Source organism: Heptranchias perlo, chromosome 44 (assembly GCF_035084215.1).
Source record: "Heptranchias perlo isolate sHepPer1 chromosome 44, sHepPer1.hap1, whole genome shotgun sequence".
NCBI classification, from domain to species: domain Eukaryota; kingdom Metazoa; phylum Chordata; class Chondrichthyes; order Hexanchiformes; family Hexanchidae; genus Heptranchias; species Heptranchias perlo.
This window is the reverse complement of record NC_090368.1, coordinates 5,772,209-5,791,528: the sequence shown is the minus strand read 5'-3', so window position 1 is coordinate 5,791,528 and position 19,320 is coordinate 5,772,209. Positions and strand designations below refer to the sequence as shown.

General features: G+C 48.4%; 1 protein-coding gene across 1 annotated transcript in view; it reads right to left on the bottom strand.

Moving 5' to 3' along the window:
• The window catches only part of LOC137306662 (histone-lysine N-methyltransferase SETDB1-like), a 51,524-nt gene that overhangs the window by 29,536 nt on the left and 2,668 nt on the right, over positions 1–19,320 (bottom strand). The window contains 6 exon segments of the mRNA XM_067976008.1: positions 2,973–3,174; positions 4,956–5,222; positions 6,597–6,729; positions 8,642–8,724; positions 10,154–10,335; positions 11,312–11,529. Of these exon segments, the coding sequence (XP_067832109.1) occupies positions 2,973–3,174; positions 4,956–5,222; positions 6,597–6,729; positions 8,642–8,724; positions 10,154–10,335; positions 11,312–11,529 (1,085 nt within the window).

Sequence of the window (19,320 nt, the reverse complement as noted above, 5' to 3'; positions counted from 1 at the left end):
AACAATTGAAAAATTTGGAGATCTAATGACAGTCCGACAGTAAAACGGGGCAGAGAAGAGAAATGATTACAAGTTAACCTTTCTCTTATTCATGGAATCATACAGCTCAGGAGGAGGCCATTCGGCCCATTGTGCCTGTGCCGGCTCTTTGAAAGAACTGTCCAATTAGTCCCACTCCCCTGCTCTTTCTCCATTGCCCTGCAAACTTTTCCTTTTCAAGTATTTACCCAATTCCCTTTTGAAAGTTACTATTGAATCTGCTTCCACTGCCCTTTCAGGCGGCGAATTCCAGATCAGAACAACTCGCTGTGTAAAAAAATTCTCCTCATCTCCCCCTCTGGTTCTTTAAATCTGTGTCCACTAGTTACTGACCCTCCTGCCAGTAGAAACAGTTTCTCCCGGCCTACTCCATCAAAACCCTTCATGATTTTGAACGCCTCTCTTTATCCTTCTCTGCTCTAAGGAGAACAACCCCAGCTTCTGCCGTCTCTCCACATAACTGAAGTCCCTCATCCCTGGTGCCTTTCTGGTAAATCTCCTCTGCGCCCTCTCTAAGGTGCAGTTCGAAATTCACTCCATTTCTAACAATTTAAAACGGAATGTTCAAATCAAGGTAAGCCTATCTCCGGACGACTCAATGTGGAGTCGTGGAATGCTGATGTAGGCAGTGGGAAGGACTCAGATTCAGCCCCTGATCTGTGCCGAGTGAGCTACCACGTGCTACAACTGGCCATGGTGGAGGTGAAGTGTAAGAGATGGGCGTGGGTTGGGAATAAATCACAGCCGACACGAGCTGTCCACATACACTGGGCAGCGATCGGGGACCTGACACTGACCGATATGTTCCCCTATTGCCTTCGTGACGAGCTCAATAGCTGCTGCACAGCCGCACTGTGTGGATCGCTGGGGCACATGGCAGTCTCCCTTGGTGGCAGGTCCCGACAGAACAAAGGCACTGCGCTGAGTCTATCTCTAACAATAACTCACCATACCAGCGAGTGCAAACCAACCCACCTGAGATATAAACAAGATACACAAAGCAGCTATGGAAAAATAAACCATCGAGACGGGCCAGCGGGCTGTGCGGCTAATATCACCTGCCCATTTATTTTTATGCTGCGTGTCCTCCATATATATCAGACAGAAAACATGTTATTCAGGGGATAAGAGTGGGTCAACACACACCCTATAATGGGGGTTTTAACCCTGCCATCATACCCTGTGGTTTGCCCCCTTCGTCTCCCAACGATACCAACTCGTGCTGGGGTGGCGATCCACGGATGTCAATTGGCTCTCTGCACCCAACCACGTTTGAGTCTGGACTGCGAATGCCAGCAAGCTGTTTGAGTGAGGGCACATCTTGGACAAACGTGAACCTGTCCTCGCACAGCGCACAGGCGCACTTCCCAGCAGGAGTCACCAGACAGCGATCACAACAGCACCCACCGTCTCTCTCCCCGACCCCGCACTCCAGCCCAGGGGTGCTGAGGCCAATTGTGACACTCTTACTGTGCCCGTTGTCCCCCCCACCCCCACCCCGGTTAACTCCGCATAGGCTGGGGATAGTGCCTGGGACCTTCATGGGCTTAGCAACTGGGAGAATATGAATGGAGATTTCCACGGGTTCTGCGTTCAGAAGTTGGAGGGGAACAATATCCGCAGGGGTGCAACTGGGAGTACGTTTGAGCCTCAAAATCCCGGCTGCTGATGCACAACCCCAAAATTGCCAACAAGCCAATTCCCAGCGCTTTTATACAGTTTCTCCATTGGTTCAGTGGGTAGCACTCTCTCGCCCGAGTCCGAAGGTCGTGGGTTCGAGCCCCCACTCCAGAGACTTGAGCCCACAATCCAGGCCGACACTCCCAGTGCCAGTACTGAGGGAGTGCTGCACTGTCGGAGGTGCCGTCTTTTGGATGAGACGTGAAACCGAGGTCCTGTCTGCCCCCTCGGGCGGACGTAAAAGATCCCGCGGCAACTATTTCAAAGAAGAGCAGGGGGGAGTTCTTTCCTGCGTCCTAACCAATATTTATCCCTCAACCAACATCATTAAAAAACAGGTTATCTGATGATTATCTCGTTGCTGCTTGTGGGATCTTGCTCTGCGCAAATCGGCTGCCGTGTTTCCCCACCTTACAACAGTGACTACACTTCAAAAGTACTTCATTGGTTGTAAAGCGCTTTGGGAAGTGCTGAGGTATTGAAAGGCACGATAGAAAAGCAAGTCTTTCTTTCTAAGAGCCACAGGTTGTTATGACGCTGAAAGTTTACCAGTGTATTGTGCTCTATTCCGTGCCACCAGTGCTGTCACTAACACATCGGTACCAAAACAGCAGTGGAAACATCTCGCTGAATTCAATACACTTCCATGTGTTCATCACCTCAAACTGCCAGCACCACCAGTGCAACTGCTAGTACTGCACCCTAGTGTTACGCAGCTCACAGTGCTCTCTACAGACACAACCCAAGCATGCCTCACACCCCTCCCTATCTCTGCAACCTCCTCCAGCCCTACAACCCTCCAAGGACTCTTCATTGCTCCAAATCTGGCCTCTTGTGCATCTCCCACTCCCTTTGCCCCACGATTGGCAGCCGTGCCTTCAGCTGTCAAGCTCCTAAGCTCTTGAATTCCCTCCCTAAACCTCTCCGCCTCTCCTCCTTTTAAGACGCTCCTTAAAACCTACCATGTGATTGGTCACCTGTGCTAATGTCTCCTTATGTGGCTCGGTGTCAATGTTTTGATTATCGCTCCTGTGAAGCGCCTTGGGACGTTTCACACTTTAAAGGCGCTATAACAATGCAATTTGCTGTTGTTGGAAGGGCGGAATCTAGAATTGTGCTGCTGGGCATTTGGCATTTAGACCATAGCTCTAATGGAGAACACAGAGTGTGAAAACGTCCCTCACACACTGTTACACGTTTACTGAAATCCCGGCCACAACGCTGACCTACTGGCCGGCGGTGGGCTGACTTACCGGGTCTTGTTCTTGTTGTTTGGGGTCTCCGCCACGATTCCCGCGTACAGCCAGACCGAGTTGCCGTCCTTGTACTTGGCAACGACCCGGCTCCCCACCATCAGCCGGTCGGCCGAAGGGTGGTAGTCGTAGGCGATGTGGTTTCCCGACAGCAGGCTCTTCCCTTTGTTGTCAAACTTCACTTTGTACTTGTTGATGCTGCCTGGTTTCGAGACAAAAACAGGGGTTTCAAATAAATCACTCACTGCGTTGCCCTCCCAAACCGGCAAAAAAAAAATTTTTAAAGCACTTTGCCCACTGCTCGAGTGGGTTCTGATTTTTTTTTGTGCAAGCATTCATCGAATTTACAGCACAGAAACAGGCCATTCGGCCCAACTGGTCCTTGCCGGTGTTTATGCTCCACACGAGCCTCCTCCCATCCTATCGGCATATCCTTCTATTCTTTTCTCCCTCATGTGTTTATCCAGCTTCCCCTTAAATGCATCTTTGTTATTCGCCTCAACCACTCCATGTGGTAGAGAGTTCAACATTCTCACCACTCTCTGGGTAAAGAAGTTTCTCCTGAATTCCTTACTGAATTTATTAATGACGATCTTATATTTATGGACCCTAGTTTTGGATTCTCCCACAGATGCAGGGATTGAACACAGAATAAAATATGAGGTCCAGGCCACCCATCACTTGAGTGGTTGATTAAAGCACCAAACGCCCGGAATTTAAATTCTCATCCTTGTTTTCAAATCCCTCCTCGGCCTCGCCCCTCCCTAACTCTATAATCTCCTCCAGCCCTACAACCCTCCCAGATCTCTGTGTTCCTCCGATTCTGGCCTCTTGTCCATCCCTGATTTCCTTTGCCCCACCATTGGCGGCCGTCCCTTCAGCCGTCTAGGCCCCAAGCTCTAAAATTCCCAAACCTCTTTAAGACGCTCCTTTAAAACCTACCTCTTTGACCAAGCTTTTGGTCACCTGTCCTAATATCTCCTTATGTGGCTCGGTGACAAATTTTGTCCGATTTACGCTCCTTAGCAGCGCCTTGGGGACGTTTTACTACGTTAAAGGCACTATATAAATGCAAGTTGTTGTTGCTGTTGTCGTTAAAGACACTGCACAGTTAGTAGCTGGGCCATACAGATCAGGAAGGTCCCAAGTCTCTGTTGAGTTGAGTCGTGTAATGTTCAAGTGGACCAGTGGCAGGTCGCTATGCTTGGGATCAGCGTCCCTGGGCTGGGGGAGAGGGATGGGAGGGAAGGAAAACATTCAATCCCACAGGGTTCCAGCTCCTGGCTGCTGTCCAACCACCCCGCATGTTTTCGGTGCGCATCTACGATTTTCCGACGTGTGCTCCCAACAAGCAAGACGTTGAGGTGGGAGCACACGATCTGGGTGGGGGGGGGGCGCGGGAGGGAGAAAAAAAAAAATCAGCCAGTGGGGTATTCGACCAGGGAGGCATCGCAGTTGAGCGCGACCTCGTCGTCCCTGCGGCACAGGACTGCTCTCGGCTGTGATGCTGCTATGGTCACCCCGCTCGCTGTCCCGACTCACACGGGGAGATTTTCCGAATGCATGCTCCCGACGCAGAGCCTCACCCGCCGGAAGCGTATAATCAGGAAAAAGCAGGGGCGCACCCTGCAAGATGCCATCCATCGGGGTGCGTGTTGGGGAAATGAGGGGCACGCTCCCAGGATCGTACGTGCATTTAAAATGAACTGGGCGGAAAGTCGGCAGGAGCGTGCTCGCGATTTCCTGGTGGAGGAGGCATCGCACCATGTGGGTGTCAAGGGAGGACGGTTTCTGGCTCTGCAACGATGCCTCCGCGGTTGAGGAGCCAGCTGCCCGCCATTCTTTAGGCTTGAGGGTGAAGAACGGGAGGGATCCCATCGCCCGGGGAGCCTTCACCGCTTTAAAACCACACATTATCCTGTCCGTTTGCAAAGTGCAGCGTCAAAGACTACAACAGTGCGACACCACTGAGAGGGCCCTTACCCGCTGTTACGATGGCGATGAGCGTCCCTTTATGCCATGTTTTCGTCCGCTTCTTGCCCAGGATCCTCATGCCCTTGAACAGGTCGCCGTCCTTCACCACCTCCCCGTCCTCGATGACCATGGCCACCTGCGGTGCGTTGCCCGAGGGGGTCTGTGGGCCGGGCTGGCGCGCTGCCCGGGGGTGGGTGCTGCAGGTGGAGGAGAGGGTGCTCGTAGGGGAGGACGGCATGGAGAAGGTGACGCCCGGCTGTCCGCTCCTCTCGGGCTCTAAGGCAACGAAGGGTCCAGAAACAGATCACTTAAATTAGTCAGCTCATTTCTTAGATGAAAAGCACTTCTGTGATGAACTTGGAAAGCTGGTTAGTCAGTGAGTCACCAGAAAGTACAAGTTTAAAAAGCTTCACTCCTTAATTCGATCCCAAACCCGAGATCTCCACCACCTAGAAGGACCTAGTAGGTGCATAGTAACACTATCACCTCCAGGTTCTCCTCCAAGTCACGCCCCATCCCGACTTGGAAATATATCGGCCGTTCCTTCATCGTCGCTGGGTCACAATCCTGGAACTCCCTTCCTAACAGCACTGTGGGAGAACCCTCACCACACGGACTGCAGCGGTTCAAGAAGGCGGCTCACCACCACCTTCTCGAGGGGCAACTTGGGATGGGCAATAAATGCCGACCTTGCCAACGACGCCCACATCCCATGAATGAATAAAACAAAAAGAATCACTAAGAGTTATCCCCAGGTTTTTGTTACGTGTAATGGTCTACGTCTCCAACTGGGTGGGTGTCTCGGATTCAGGAACCCGATGCAAAGTGGTCAAATTTACAGATTATACCAAACTAGCAGCGGCATCTTAAAGGCCATATTTTCTGTCATTTTTACATTATTACTGATAGTTAAATCGCAAAACTTACGGCAATTTAAGAAGCAGAGATGGAGAGGTCGTTGGAGCGCAGGAGTTTCCCTGCCCTACAGGCACTACAGCCTCGCCACTGGTGGGAGGGTGTAATTACAGCTTTAACACTTGGTCTCGACCCCTTATGTGCAACGCCACAGGAGATCGACTAGTGTGCACTGGCAGTTTCCATTGTAAATGTGGACAGAGAAATTTATAACGGGAGTGCGCGCAGAATTGAAATTATATATATGTTATATTATGTCAGTGTCTCTCGTCTCTGAGTCAGATGGTCATGGGTTCAGGCCCTACTCCAGAGACTTGAGCACAAAATCTAGGCTGACACTCCCAGTGCAGCACTGAGGGAGCGCTGCACTGTCGGAGGTGCTGTCTTTCAGACGAGATGCTAAGTCGAGGCCCTATCTGCTCTCTCAGGTGGATGTAAAAGATCTCACGGCCACTATTATGAAGACGAGCAGGGGCGTGCTCCCTGTTGTCCTGGGGCCAATATTTATGCCTCAACCAACACCTAAAACAAATGATCTGGTCAGTTATCACATTGCTGTTTGTGGGCTCTTGCTGTGCGCAAATTGGCATCCGCGTTTCCTACAGTGACCTCACTTCATAATTGGCTGTAAAGCGCTTTGGGACGTCCTGACGATGTGAATCACACTATGGAAAGGCAAGACTTTCTTTCTTGTATATACATACACACAGTGCGATGTTGATAGTCTAAACTAACCTGGTTGAGTAGTTGCGGCTCGCAGCAGTCCCGAAGCGGCGGTCGCTGTGGGCGGTGGCTTCCTGGAAACGGCCTCCACAAACTTTTGAACGTCCCGGGCAGACTTTCGCATCGCTGCCATAGCGTCCCGCAGCTAACGAAAGGGAGATGGGTATTAAAAAGAGAGATCGTCTTCCCTGTAGCAGGGTCTTCTGATTCCACGTTTGAGTATGGCACACTAGGATCCACGTTCGGAGCAAGCCACGTGATGTCCTTGTGATGATTTTGACATCAGCGCTGGATGTCAGACAGCGCTCTCTTTCTCCACCACCCTCCCTAACGATACTCCTGCACAGTCCAAAAGTGCTGAGCATGCATCAGAGCAACAGTCTGTTTTGGCCGAGACTCAGCTACACAGTTGCTCAATGCACTCCCTGCAAGGCCCGAGGGGATGGTCAAGTGGGGTCACGGGGTGTGCAGGACACGTCATTGAGTTGTCAAAAATTATATATTGATTGTGACAATCATCGGCTCTTACCACCAAGGAAGGAGGCCATTTGGCCCATCGTGCCTGTGACGGCTCTTTGAAAGAGCTACCCGATCAGTCCCACTCCCCCCTGCTCTTTCCCCATAGCAAATTTTTCCTTTTCAAGTATTTATCCAAATCCGTTTTGAAAGTTATTATTGAATCTGCTTCCACCGCCCTTTCAGGCAGCGCATTCCAGATCAGAACAACTCGCTGCGTAAAAACATTCTCATCTTCCCCCTCTGGTTCTTTTGCCAATTATCTTAAATCTGTGATCTTCGGTTACCGACCCACCTGCCGGTGGACACAGTTTCTCCTTATTTACTCTTGTAACCCTTTAAAATCTTGAACACCTCTATTAAATCTCCCCTTAACTTTCTCTGCTCTAAGAAGAACAATCCCAACAATTAGGAGAACAAAAAAGAGAGTACGAGGAGCGGGAGATCATTGACCCTGTCAGAGAAAAATGAAATGCTTCCAGATTGAAATGCTTCCAGATTGAATGAATGAATGAATAAAGGGGATCGTGTAGGTCAGATATCGCAGTATACTGACGGCAAAATTGTGACTGCTCGTCACAACGTTTCTCCAGAATATAGATCCCGGCTGTAGTCAATGGCAATTTAGATGCCAGCTAAACAACACCAACCTTCCCCAACTACCTGTAGCTGTATGGGTACGGGCTCCACCCCTATGCTAGCTTCGACAACAGCCCAGCTGAGACCAGAAATTCACGGTTTGGAGAATTGCTACACACAAACCGCCCCGTGTTCGAGAAAGCAGTTCGCTAGCGTGACCGCCTCAGGGCAGCGAGGGATGGGCAATGAATGAGGCAGGGGCAGCTTCCACCCACCTCCTAAAAACAAATATATAACAGAAATCCCACGTTATTTCCATTATGTGGAGAAACTAGAGAAGATGAGATTGTTCTCCTTCGAGCAGAAAAGGTTAAGGGCAGATTTAATAGAGGTGTTCAAAATTATGAGGGGGTTTTGATAGAGTAAATAAGGAGAAACTGTTTCCACTGGCAGGAGGGTCGGGAACCAGAGGACACAGATTTAAGATAATTGGTAAATGAACCAGAGGGGGAGATGAGGAGAATTTTTTTCCCGCAGCGAGTTATGATCTGGAATGCACTGCCCGAAAGGGCGGTAGAAGCAAATTTATTAGTAACTTTCAAAAGGGAATTGGATAGATACTCGAAAAGGAAAAGTTTACAGGGCTACGGGGAAAGAGCAGGGGTGTGGGACTAATTGGATAGTTCTTTCAATGAGCCGGCACAGGCACGATGGGCCATATGGCCTCTATCTGTGCTATATGATTCTATGAGTTCTACTTTAATGGGGCCCCTTTGCTCCCTGGACGGAAGCAGAGATAACCCTGCCTCTTAATAGCACTCCTGTGCCTTCTTTTTCTTGGCGAGCGAGAAAAGGAGAGGGGACAATTGTGAATCCAAGCTCAGCCAACACTGCACAGCCGGGCAGACCTGGGGCGACAGGTGAAGGAGTGCTATAACAATATTGCACGTGCACACACTTACCAGAGATGGCTCTCGGGTAATTTTGCTCAGTGCTGACACGGTCGACGAGGTCGATGCTGAGGTCACGACCTTCCCCGTTTCAGCTGTTAAAGAGATTTAGTTTGATCAATAAACTGCACAAAGGACGGTCATCGGCAGACGGAGTTCAATGAAATATTAAAAATACACCCACTCGCAAAGAATTAAGAAGATGCTAAAATAAGAAAGGCCTATTTAGTCCACAAGCATATTGGTTCCAAAAGGGAAACGCGAGAACACAGTAGGAACAGAAAATGGCCACTAGGAACATAGGAACAGGAGTAGGCCATTCAGCCCCTCGAGCCTGCTCCGCCATTCAATTAAATCATGGCTGATCTGCACCTCAACTCCATTTACCTTGCCTCGGCTCCATATCCCTCGATACCCCAACCTAACAAAAATCTAGCGATCTCACAATCATAGAATCATAGAAATTAACGGCACAGGAGGCCATTCGGCCCATTGCTTCTGTGCCGGCCGAAAAAGAGCTATCCAGCCTAATCCCACTTTCCAGCTCTTGGTCTGTAGCCTTGTAGGTTACGGCACTTCGAGTGCATATCCAGGTACTTTTTAAATGCGACGAGGGTTTCTGCCTCTACCACCCTTTCAGGCAGTGAGTTCCAGACCCCCACTGCCCTCTGGGTGAAAAAATTTCTCCTCAGCTCCCCTCTAATCTTTCTACCAATTATTTTAAATCTATGCCCCTTGGTTGTTGACCTCTCTGCTAAGGGAAATAGGTCCTTCTTCAGTCTTGAAAATTTCAATTGTCCCAGCACCCACAGTCAACTGGGGGAAGAGAGTTCCAGATTTCCACTAGCCTTTGGGTGAAAAAGATCCTCCTGATTTCACTCCTGAATGGCCTGGCTCTAATATTAAGATTGTGTCCCCCCCTAGTTAGGCTCAGCAAACACAACGTCTCTTAATAGATCAGCCCCACCTACAATCAATATCCCTTCTCTCTCCAGCCTCCCCCTGTTGGACCTATTTATGCCGTGTACTTCAATGGCTCTACCCGACAACTTATTCTGCAACTCTATAGCTGGTTGAGTGAAAAAGATCTGCCTGAGTTCCCTTCACACTCCCACTATCTCCCTTGCGTCCCCTAGTATTTAAACCCCTCACCACAGGGAACTAATTTCCTGGACTGGTTGCGGTCAATCCCCTTAGTAAATCTTGAAAACTTCAAGTAGGTCATGTGGCAGCTTCCTCATGGTGATGAGTCTTAATTTCAACACAGGGAGGAGGAAGAGTGCATAGGTTACTGGATTTAGAGCGTAGCAGGAACAAGAGAGGAGAATGTGAAGATCGTACTAGCATTAATACAATATGAAAAGGGGGATAGAGTATTTTTCCAGGGGGTGGGGAAGTGAAGTAAGCAACCAAACAAGGAGTGTTACCTCTGCAAAACTTTGTGAAAGAGCTACTGTAACATCTAAAGCTTGCCTACACTTCCTAAAGGACAGCATGAAGGGTCAGAGCTGCTATATTCCCTACCGGGTTCCACGGCCATTACGTCATCATCATCATCGTCGTCGTCGTCGTCATCCATGATTTCGATCACTTCCGACATCTTTGCGGCATTCTTCAGCGCCACCTCCTCCTGATCCGTGTCCTCGTACTTCAGCCCCAGGTTGCAGTACAAGTCCTTCACCATAGACTCGCACACTTCCACAGACCTGCTTGCACACAACAGTAACGTTGGAATGGCAAAGCCCGAAGTGGGTTATCTTTAACCGACACGACCTGTGCAGTGCGCTCCTTGGGCCTAGCCTGTCACAGAGCACATGGTTATTGCATGGTTCCGCGAGAACCCGGAGAACATGCACCAGCCTACGTAGTGACTCAGGAGACTACTCAACCATGGGGTGAAATCACAGCTCAGCCCGACTTTGTCTGTACGCACAGGGATCATTGGATAGCCATTCCCTTCTCAACCCATAGGGCGCCCAGGCTGATTGCAGTAACCCGACTGAGATCAGCTAACTCAGCATTGCGCCTCGGAGGTTATGCAAAACTGCCTCGGTATTGCACTAGAGCGTCAGCCTAGATTGTGCGCTAAAACGCCAGCATGGGGCTCGAGACCATAACCATTTGATCCAGAGCTGGAAGCGCTACATTCAGGTTTCGGCCGAGGCTCAGGGGGTAGCACTCTCGCCTCCGAGTCAGAAGGTCGTGGTTTCAAGTCCCCACTCCAGGGACTCGAGCACAAAATCTAGCCTGACACTCCAGTGCATCACTGAGGGAGCGCTGCACTGTCAGTGGTGCCATCTTTCAGGTGACACATTAAACCGAGGCCCTGTATGCACTCTCAGACGGACCTAAAAGATCCCAAGCCACTATTTAAAGAAGAGCAGGGGAGTTCTCCCAAGTGCCCTGGGCCAATATTTATCCCTCAACCAACATTGCTTAAAAAACATTATCTCTTCGTTGTTTGTGGGATCTTGCTGTGCACAAATTGGCTGCCTCATTTCCTACATTACAACAGTGACTACACTTCAAAAATACTTAATTGGCTGTAAAGCGCTTTGGGACGTCCCGAGGCCATGAAAGGCGCGATAGAAATGCAAGTTCTTTCTTTAACTGGTGTGTGGACAAACGCCACAAGGATGGGCCGAAGGGGAGACAAACCAACTCAAGAGCAAAGACCCATACCTGGATGCATCCTCGAACAGCCCATCTACGCGAGCTACTTCAGCTTCTTTCTTCTCCACCCAGCTCTCAAGTTCCTGGAGAGCGGCTTTGCGCTGTTTGAGGAAGTCCACATTTTCCAGCTCCTTGTCTATCCACTCGCGAATCTCCTCCATCGAGATGCCCAAGTCCTCCACGGCCAGGTCCATGGTGTCCGTGGATGCCATTGCTGCCCCCTGCTTCTGAAAGCACAAGGGTGTAACGCAATGAAACCTGTGCTGCCCTTCCCTCAGTTGAACCCTTCAGCACCAGGGTTAGAATATCGCTGCAGTTAACAAGCATTAAACATAGTGATCCCCGCCCCCAAAAGGATATACAGAAGAAGTACTGTCTGGTGTGATACTGAACCATTCAGACAGGAAGGTCCAGAGTTTATTTCCTGGTCTGTGCTGAGTAAGCTGGTGTCAATCTAGGTGACAGTAGAAGCACCTCCCAAACCCACTCCCTCCACCACTGGCACACCGTGGCTGCACTGTGTACTATCTACCCGGTGTACTGCAGCAACTCGGCAAGGCTTCTTCGACAGCACCTCCCAAACCCACAACCTCCACCACCTAGAAGGACAAGGGCAGCAGGTGCATGGGAACAACACCACCTCCAAGTTCCCCTCCAAGTCACACACCATCCCGACTCAGACATATATCAGCCGTTCCTTCCTCGTCGCTGGGTAAAAATCCTGGAACTCCTGACCTGACAGCACTGTGGGAGCACCTTCACTGCCACCTTCTCGAGGGGCAACTTGGGGATGGGCAATAAATGCCGGCCTTGCCAGTGACGCCCACATCCTGAGAATGAATTTTTTTAAAACTACAATTTGCGTCAATGACTCCTGGGCTAGGGAGGTGTGTGGGGGAGGGGGGTGGAGTCAGATAGAATCCTGAGCCTGATCGCTAGCCAGTAAGCCTTACTGGAAAGTGGACATTTGATGAGGAGAGGATCAGACACAGTTGCTGTGCCCTCACGGTTGAATGGTCATTTTGGCGGGTACAATTCCACGGTTGCTGGCTGCCCTCTGAAGAATGGTCACTCCGAAGAGACACCAAAGTCAGGATTTGCTTCCAAGAAAAGGAGAGAAAATAAAAGATGCTTTAGGTCAGAGATGTCCAACCTGCCCTGAGCTCTGGTCATCCAGCCCTTGAGGGCCAGGTAACTCAGACTGGTGTGCTTTTATATTTCTCACTCGCTTTGAATTTCGTGGGCCTGGAGGTTTGGAAAGGGCAGTTCTTAGCGCTGTTTTCTAATTGGTGGCTAAATGCTAAATCACAACAGCGGCTAGTATCAGCAGCTGAGATAAATGGAAATTAACAGGGACACGAACTGAAACTTTATACATGGCATCCGAGGCTTCATAATATTCATCTGTGCAGCCCGTGGTAACAAAATCTTGGGCATTCCTTCATTGGGTAGATAAAATGCCGAATTAAACATTAAAAAAAAGAGAATGGGAATAAAGGGACAATAGAATGAGCAGAACTGATTTATGTTTTACGGTGAAATTGTATTTTCAATGTTCATTTCAGTAATTCAAGGTTAATATTACAGTAATAGTTACTACTTGAATAGTTTTATTACTGTAGTATTAGTGTTTGTTTTCAGCACTTCCTGTCAATTTTTTCCATTATTAATTCAGACGTCCATGTTTATAATGGAAACTTGTGCTGTAATTACACTCATTTACTAGTGGACAGGCTGCAGCACCACACTGGCAGGAGGGTGTAATTACAGCACAGCAAATTGGAAGAGGCAGTTTCCAGTATAATTGGGCAGACTGTCTATTGACACCACTGTGTCAGCCAATGAGTTGGAGGCGGGGCGGGACTTACGGCAGAACTCATAACAAACAGTGTATTTTACAGCAAAGTCTATTTACTCAGCAAACAGAGTCTGTTTAAACAGCGCACTACAGCAAACAGTCTACAGAGTCTATTTGAAAAGTCTCTACGAGCTACAGCAAACAGAACTCGTGACCGAAACCACAGCAACTTCTCCCGATAAAAGCAGGGTGATTTCTGCAGCAAAATACAGTGAGTGAAGGATAGTTACATAATACAAATTATGTGTGTAAAATCAATTCCAATCACTTACAGCAGGGCGGTCTCCAGGCCTGATTGACGGGGCAATTAACCAATCAGCTCCATTCTGGCCGGAAATAGTGGTGTCACTATATGCAGCCATAAATGGGGACATGGGAACTTATAATAGAAATTTAAGAATAAAGACAGAATGCACGACTTTAAAATTTGGACTGAATTACATCTGCATGACCTCCTCCAAGGCTTTACCTTAAGACTACACTTGACAATGACCAACACCATGGGAGATCGGTTACAATATTAAAAAAGACATCTGGCCAAATCTTAATTTTGGAGATTGACTCAACATAGAATCGTGTAAGCACTGAAGGTATGAACCCACCCCACGTGATGCAGAACAATCAGCCTTCTGTGGAGCGCCAAGGATTAACTACAACACGTGGAGCCTCGGTAGAAAGGAGCATGGATTGGAAACAGGGCTCTCACACTGTACGGCCGTACTTCTGACTAGCAAGGCTTCACACTGGGAGACTTGGATCTCAAAATGATTCCTCTAGTGATTAAGACTCCATGTATTTCTGGCTAAACTGTGCTACTGGGAGGTGGAATAGAAGATACATGCGCACAGTACCCTACTTCATAAGATCTCAATCTTCAGTGTGAACTTTCACCCACCCCAATTTTCTTTCCTCTATTCCTAAGAACGCTGAATAACGCTGGGGTAAGATTCCATAGATGCCCCACACTTCACCCAACTGCCCATCCATCACATAGGAGCTTAAAACAGCAAGTGTCAGCCGATTGTTGGGCAGGCATCGCGGCGCACCCCTCTGTCTTCACCAGACATCCACACGCGCACATTCTAGCGGGAGTGACTGGATGGCAATCAGGAACAGGAGTCCCGAAGTTGACCCAGCCCCAGGGAATTCCGCACAATCTGGGAACTGAACTGAATACATTCCTGGTCTGCGCAACTCAGTTTCCACAAAGGGTGACTGATTTCTGGTAGGGAAGCACTGGCTGTAAAGATTACAGCAAATTAAGACCTGATACCAAAAAAAACCACACAGTCAGAGCACATGATGCTGCCTGGGCCATTGGGTGAGGCTTCCAATTTAGTGCTAAATTACGGCCAGTTCCGTGCGACAAACTTGCATTCTCTTGGAGCTGCCCAAATTCATTTCGCTTCAGACCAATACAGGTGCAGACAAAGCTCTGTCATCCTAGTCTTGGCTGAATAAAGGCCCAAATCCTTGAGGAAAAGAGTTGGGCTTAATACACTGCACCACACTTTGTCTCCACACATAAATCACAAGGATCATTCTTTTGAGAGTCACATTTTGGCTTTGGAGTTCTCTCAAACACTGCGTGCCTTTTTGCAACGTGTCTGTGCCCGCGCATTTCCTGGTCATCGTGTCACACTTCCTGTATCACACTTAAATCCACACAAATTTATTATAGGCAAATCTACACTTTTATAATGCAGCAAGACAGCAGAGCCTGTAAGTTTAAGGGTAAAACTAATGTTTCTAATGTAGCAAGCCTAAGAAAAATGAATCAATTCTACTTTAAACCCTTACTTCTTCTCATACAGCCGCAGTATTTCTACTCATAGAAAACGTCCAGCCTCTCCATACCTTGTAACTGGATCAGAGGGCTGCCGCAGAGGGCACAGCTCTCCAATTGGTTCTCCACCAACCTCAACTTCAGAGCCTTCGGCATGGGACGGCGCAGCAGTCAGGTGACCACAAATAGTGGGGGAAGAGACGTTGGCGTAACCTTGTGGCGGCCCTGCGCCTTGTAATTGGATCAGAGGGCTCTCCGCCAGTCTTGATTCTGGTGCATTGAACATGGGGTGGGGCAGGAGGCTGGGTGTCGAGCAGTCTCGCTGGCATCGCTGCCGTTGGCGCAATCGTGCTTCGGTTCTACGCCTGGTGATTGGATCGGAGGGTTGCTGCAGGGCGGGTTGACCTTTGCCCCGCCGACCTCCGGCTCGGGCATCCAGCCGCATCGAAGGCGCGCCCGCCGCTTCTGCTGCCATGGCCTTCCGAGCTCTCTCCGCCGGTGCGCAGCAGCGACTCTGGCCAGGCACTGTTGCTCCAGCGCAGCCGGACTCAACGCATTTTGCAAACGCCTGCGCTTGTTCTGCGCCCACTCCCTCGTCAGCAGATGCCGCTGCCTCTGACGCTCTCTCAACAGGTCACATGCCACCGCCTCACGCTCGGGCGGCGACAGTCGCACCTCCTCGGATCCTTCTGACGCAGTCTCTGGCCGACGTGAAGACGCTGGCACTTTTTAAGCAGGATCCATGGCTTAAAACCTTACAGCATTTTACAAGAGGTTACTAACGCTGCAGCGCAGGTTTTCATCTTAAATATCGAACGCCCCTCCAGTTCAATGTGCGGGGGGGGGGGGGAGAAATTGATGCTCATGCACTCACAAAGAGTGAGACTCACACATACACACACACTATGCCTCTCAATCGGTCCTCTCTGCCTGTTACCCTGTCAAGTACAAGTAAAATATCTTGTGGTGGTCAAACAGGTACATTATTTTCAGTATCCAACAATTAAAATTACACTTGTTTTCCTTCAGCAGTTCACTTGGAGAGCAGAAACGCAACACGTGCGCAGCAATAAACGCTAATGTAATGCAACTATTTGAAGGCAAGGAGAGAGAGATACCACGCCTAAAACAACAGGCTCGCAGTGTGGAACTGCGAGTGGTCCCGCTGCATTCATTAGTTATTTTGCCCTCCAAGGTCGCAACAGCAATAAAATAAGCGAAAAGAATAAAGGGAGGGGTGATTAAATTACCAAACGTGCGCGCAACTGGCTGCTCCTGGGAAAGGGATGGCGATTAAGAGAAACGTGAGAGCTGGGATGAGGCGGATCCACAGGCATGATGGGCCGAACGGCCTCCTTCTGTGCTGTATGATTCTAAGAGATTATGTGGTTAGAATCAGCCAATCAGAGGTAAGCAAGAGAAATGTCACAACCGGGGTCATATAATTGCAATTAGCCAATGAGGTAAGAAGAAGGAATAAATTTGAGTCTGATCAAGAGTGACAAAAGTGTGATGTGACACAGTAAGTGTTACACTTACAGGAAGAGTGCACAATGTGCAAGACTTAATATATTATGGACAGATTTCAGCGGGACCAAAATGAGCAAATTTAAACCGGTTTCTCTTAACTGCTTCCTGCAAGAGATTTCCCTTGTGTTGTTAGCTGAATATACGGACTGTTTGGGACAATGTCAATGGGAACCTCTCCTGGTTGTGAAACTGTGGGTGCTCCAGCAAGCAGTCTTTGAGCTCTGCTAACCAAATTATGGGTTATTTGCAGCAGATGTATTATTTTGTAGTTTCCTATCAGATGCATAACGCTCTCAATTTGTGATGCCTATCAAAGTGTTAGAAATAATTAGCTTGAGAACGAGGTAGTACAGTAAACTGTATGGCTGTCTACTAGGGGGATATCTTGCAGTAACACTCTTGCCTATTGTGGAAAACTTGCATTGTTCTGGAAGCTCAAGAAACTACTTGAATCAAGTATCCAAGAGGCAGCCCTTATGTCCTTTGATATCTGGCTCTACTGCTTGCTGCATATCCAAAGGCCTCCCAGGTAAACAAAAGATATGACAAGCAACTGCGCATTGCTTTAGTTCAAGTGGAAATCAGATGTCTGAGTACAGATTCCATGTCCTCAATAGGCCACGTTTTGCTTCATCTGCGATTCTGGAAAAGGGGACTCTTAAGTATTCCAAAACATGTGTTATATTTTTACATCGAAAATAGTTAAAAGCATTGAGGAAAGTTAAGTACTTTATCGATATATTTAACTTGCTTCTATGGAGAATTTGTTTCTCCACAGAACCATAGAAAAGATACAGCCATTCAGCCCATCGTGTCCACGCCAGCTCGAAGAAAAACCAGGTGCCCATTCTAATCTCACTTCCCAGAACCCAGTCCATAGCTCTGCAGCTTACAGCACTTTAGGTGCAGGTCCAAGTACTTTTTAAAAGAGTTCTCATAATAAACTTGAGTGAATAATTTTAGCCTGAGCCACATGGTCTGACAGCATGTCTTTCTGCCTATTGGAAAGGTTAGTGGTGTCCATGCTATTACCAGTGCATATCCCAACAGTATAAAGGTATGGCTTGCTATCCCAGATACTTCACGCATAAGATTTAGTTTCAGTTGTTAGGAGTTTGAGGACTGCCTTTGGAAGCTAACTTTAGTGGCGAGCACAAAGAAAGAGTCTTGGGAAAATAGATCAAACTGCAACATATCTGTCCTTATAAAATAGCATTTCATCCAACACGTCACAATCAACTCTACAGGAGAGCCACTATTATTGCAACACACGCATAGATGCGAACACGCACACACAACTCACACAGTAATTCTCACCCCTCAACCTTTGCATGTTACATCTGGATGTGCCATTCATTTTCCTGCAGTTCTTTTCTTTCAATATCATTCATCCATAGTATCCTATCTTCTCTGTGAAGTTACAAGCTGACTATTGCCCACTTGGAGCTTTCCAGTCAACACTCAGTGATACACTAAAAGGGTTGTGGGGAAATTTATCTCGCACGTACATTTTACAAGTTAAAGAATAAGGGATTGAACTACAGACTGGAGTTCGAAACAGGCTCCTTCCTGGTCCACATAGTTCAGTAACACACCAGGCCACGATGAAACCTTCTCAATAGAATACTCCTCTTTCTGCAACTTAGCCCCAACCCACCCCCACCCCACACTAAAGCTAAACAAACAGAATATCTCAGTAGAAATGAGTCCCAATCCTGTGCGTCTGCTCTGTCCAGTCCAGCGGGTAAACACCCTGCCCTAGTGATACCAACATACAGACCACACAAAGAATTACAGGTTCAATCCCCAGCCCGAGCCGCGTTGGCTGATCTCAGCCACAGCAGCAGTTTGGATATAACAACTGGCCACAGCACCCCTGGGCTGGAGTGAGTGTAAAGAATAAGAAAATCAGCCAGAGTTCCCATTCCTGGACATTGTCTAGTAACCTCTCTCATCCCCTCCCCCCAACACTGTACCTGAAAGAATGCCAGGTGATGACAGCATAAGGCTTGGCTCTTACATCCCCATCATGATTGAATAGTCCGCTGAAACTCACTGTCACTATGTTGATACGTGAACAAATGCAATGCGGGTAAGATGTGCAAGGGAAACCATTCACCAGCATGAGCTGCTGCCTTCAGGAGATGAGGTGCGAGAACAGGGAGGGGAGCAAAAGTCCCCAGACCTTACCAATCGCATACAATATCCCGAAAAATCACTCAATTCCTCCTATTCCCATCTCCGTCTCTCCACCTCTCCGCTTACCCTTGGAAATTGTTGGAAAGAATAGTGTAATTAAGGTGAGGGCCTTGATTAAGACACAATTCACAAGCTCTTCCCTGTCATGGAATTAACAGCACGGAAACAGGCCATTTGGCCCTACTGGTCTATGCCGGCATTTATGCTCCACACAAGCCTCCTCCCACCCCTCTATCAGCACACCCTTCTATTCCTTTCTCCCTTATGTATTTATCCAGCTTCCCCTTAAATGTATCTATGCTATTCACCTCAACTACTCCATGTGGGAGTGAGTTCCACATTCTCACCACTCTCTGGGTAAAGAAGTTTCTGCTGAATTCCTTATTGGATTTATTGGTGACTCTCTTATATTTATGACACCCAGTTTTGGATTCCACCACAAGTGAAAACATTTTCTCTACGTCTACCCTATCGAACCTCTTCATAGTTTTAAAGGCCTCAATCAGGTCACCTCTCGGCCTTCTCTTTTATACAGAAAAGAGCATCAGCATTGTCCCATTTAGCCGTCCCATTTCAAAACAGAATCTCACAGCAGGGAGTAGAAATATCTGTGTACTTTTTGGTCACACTCTCCACAATATAAGC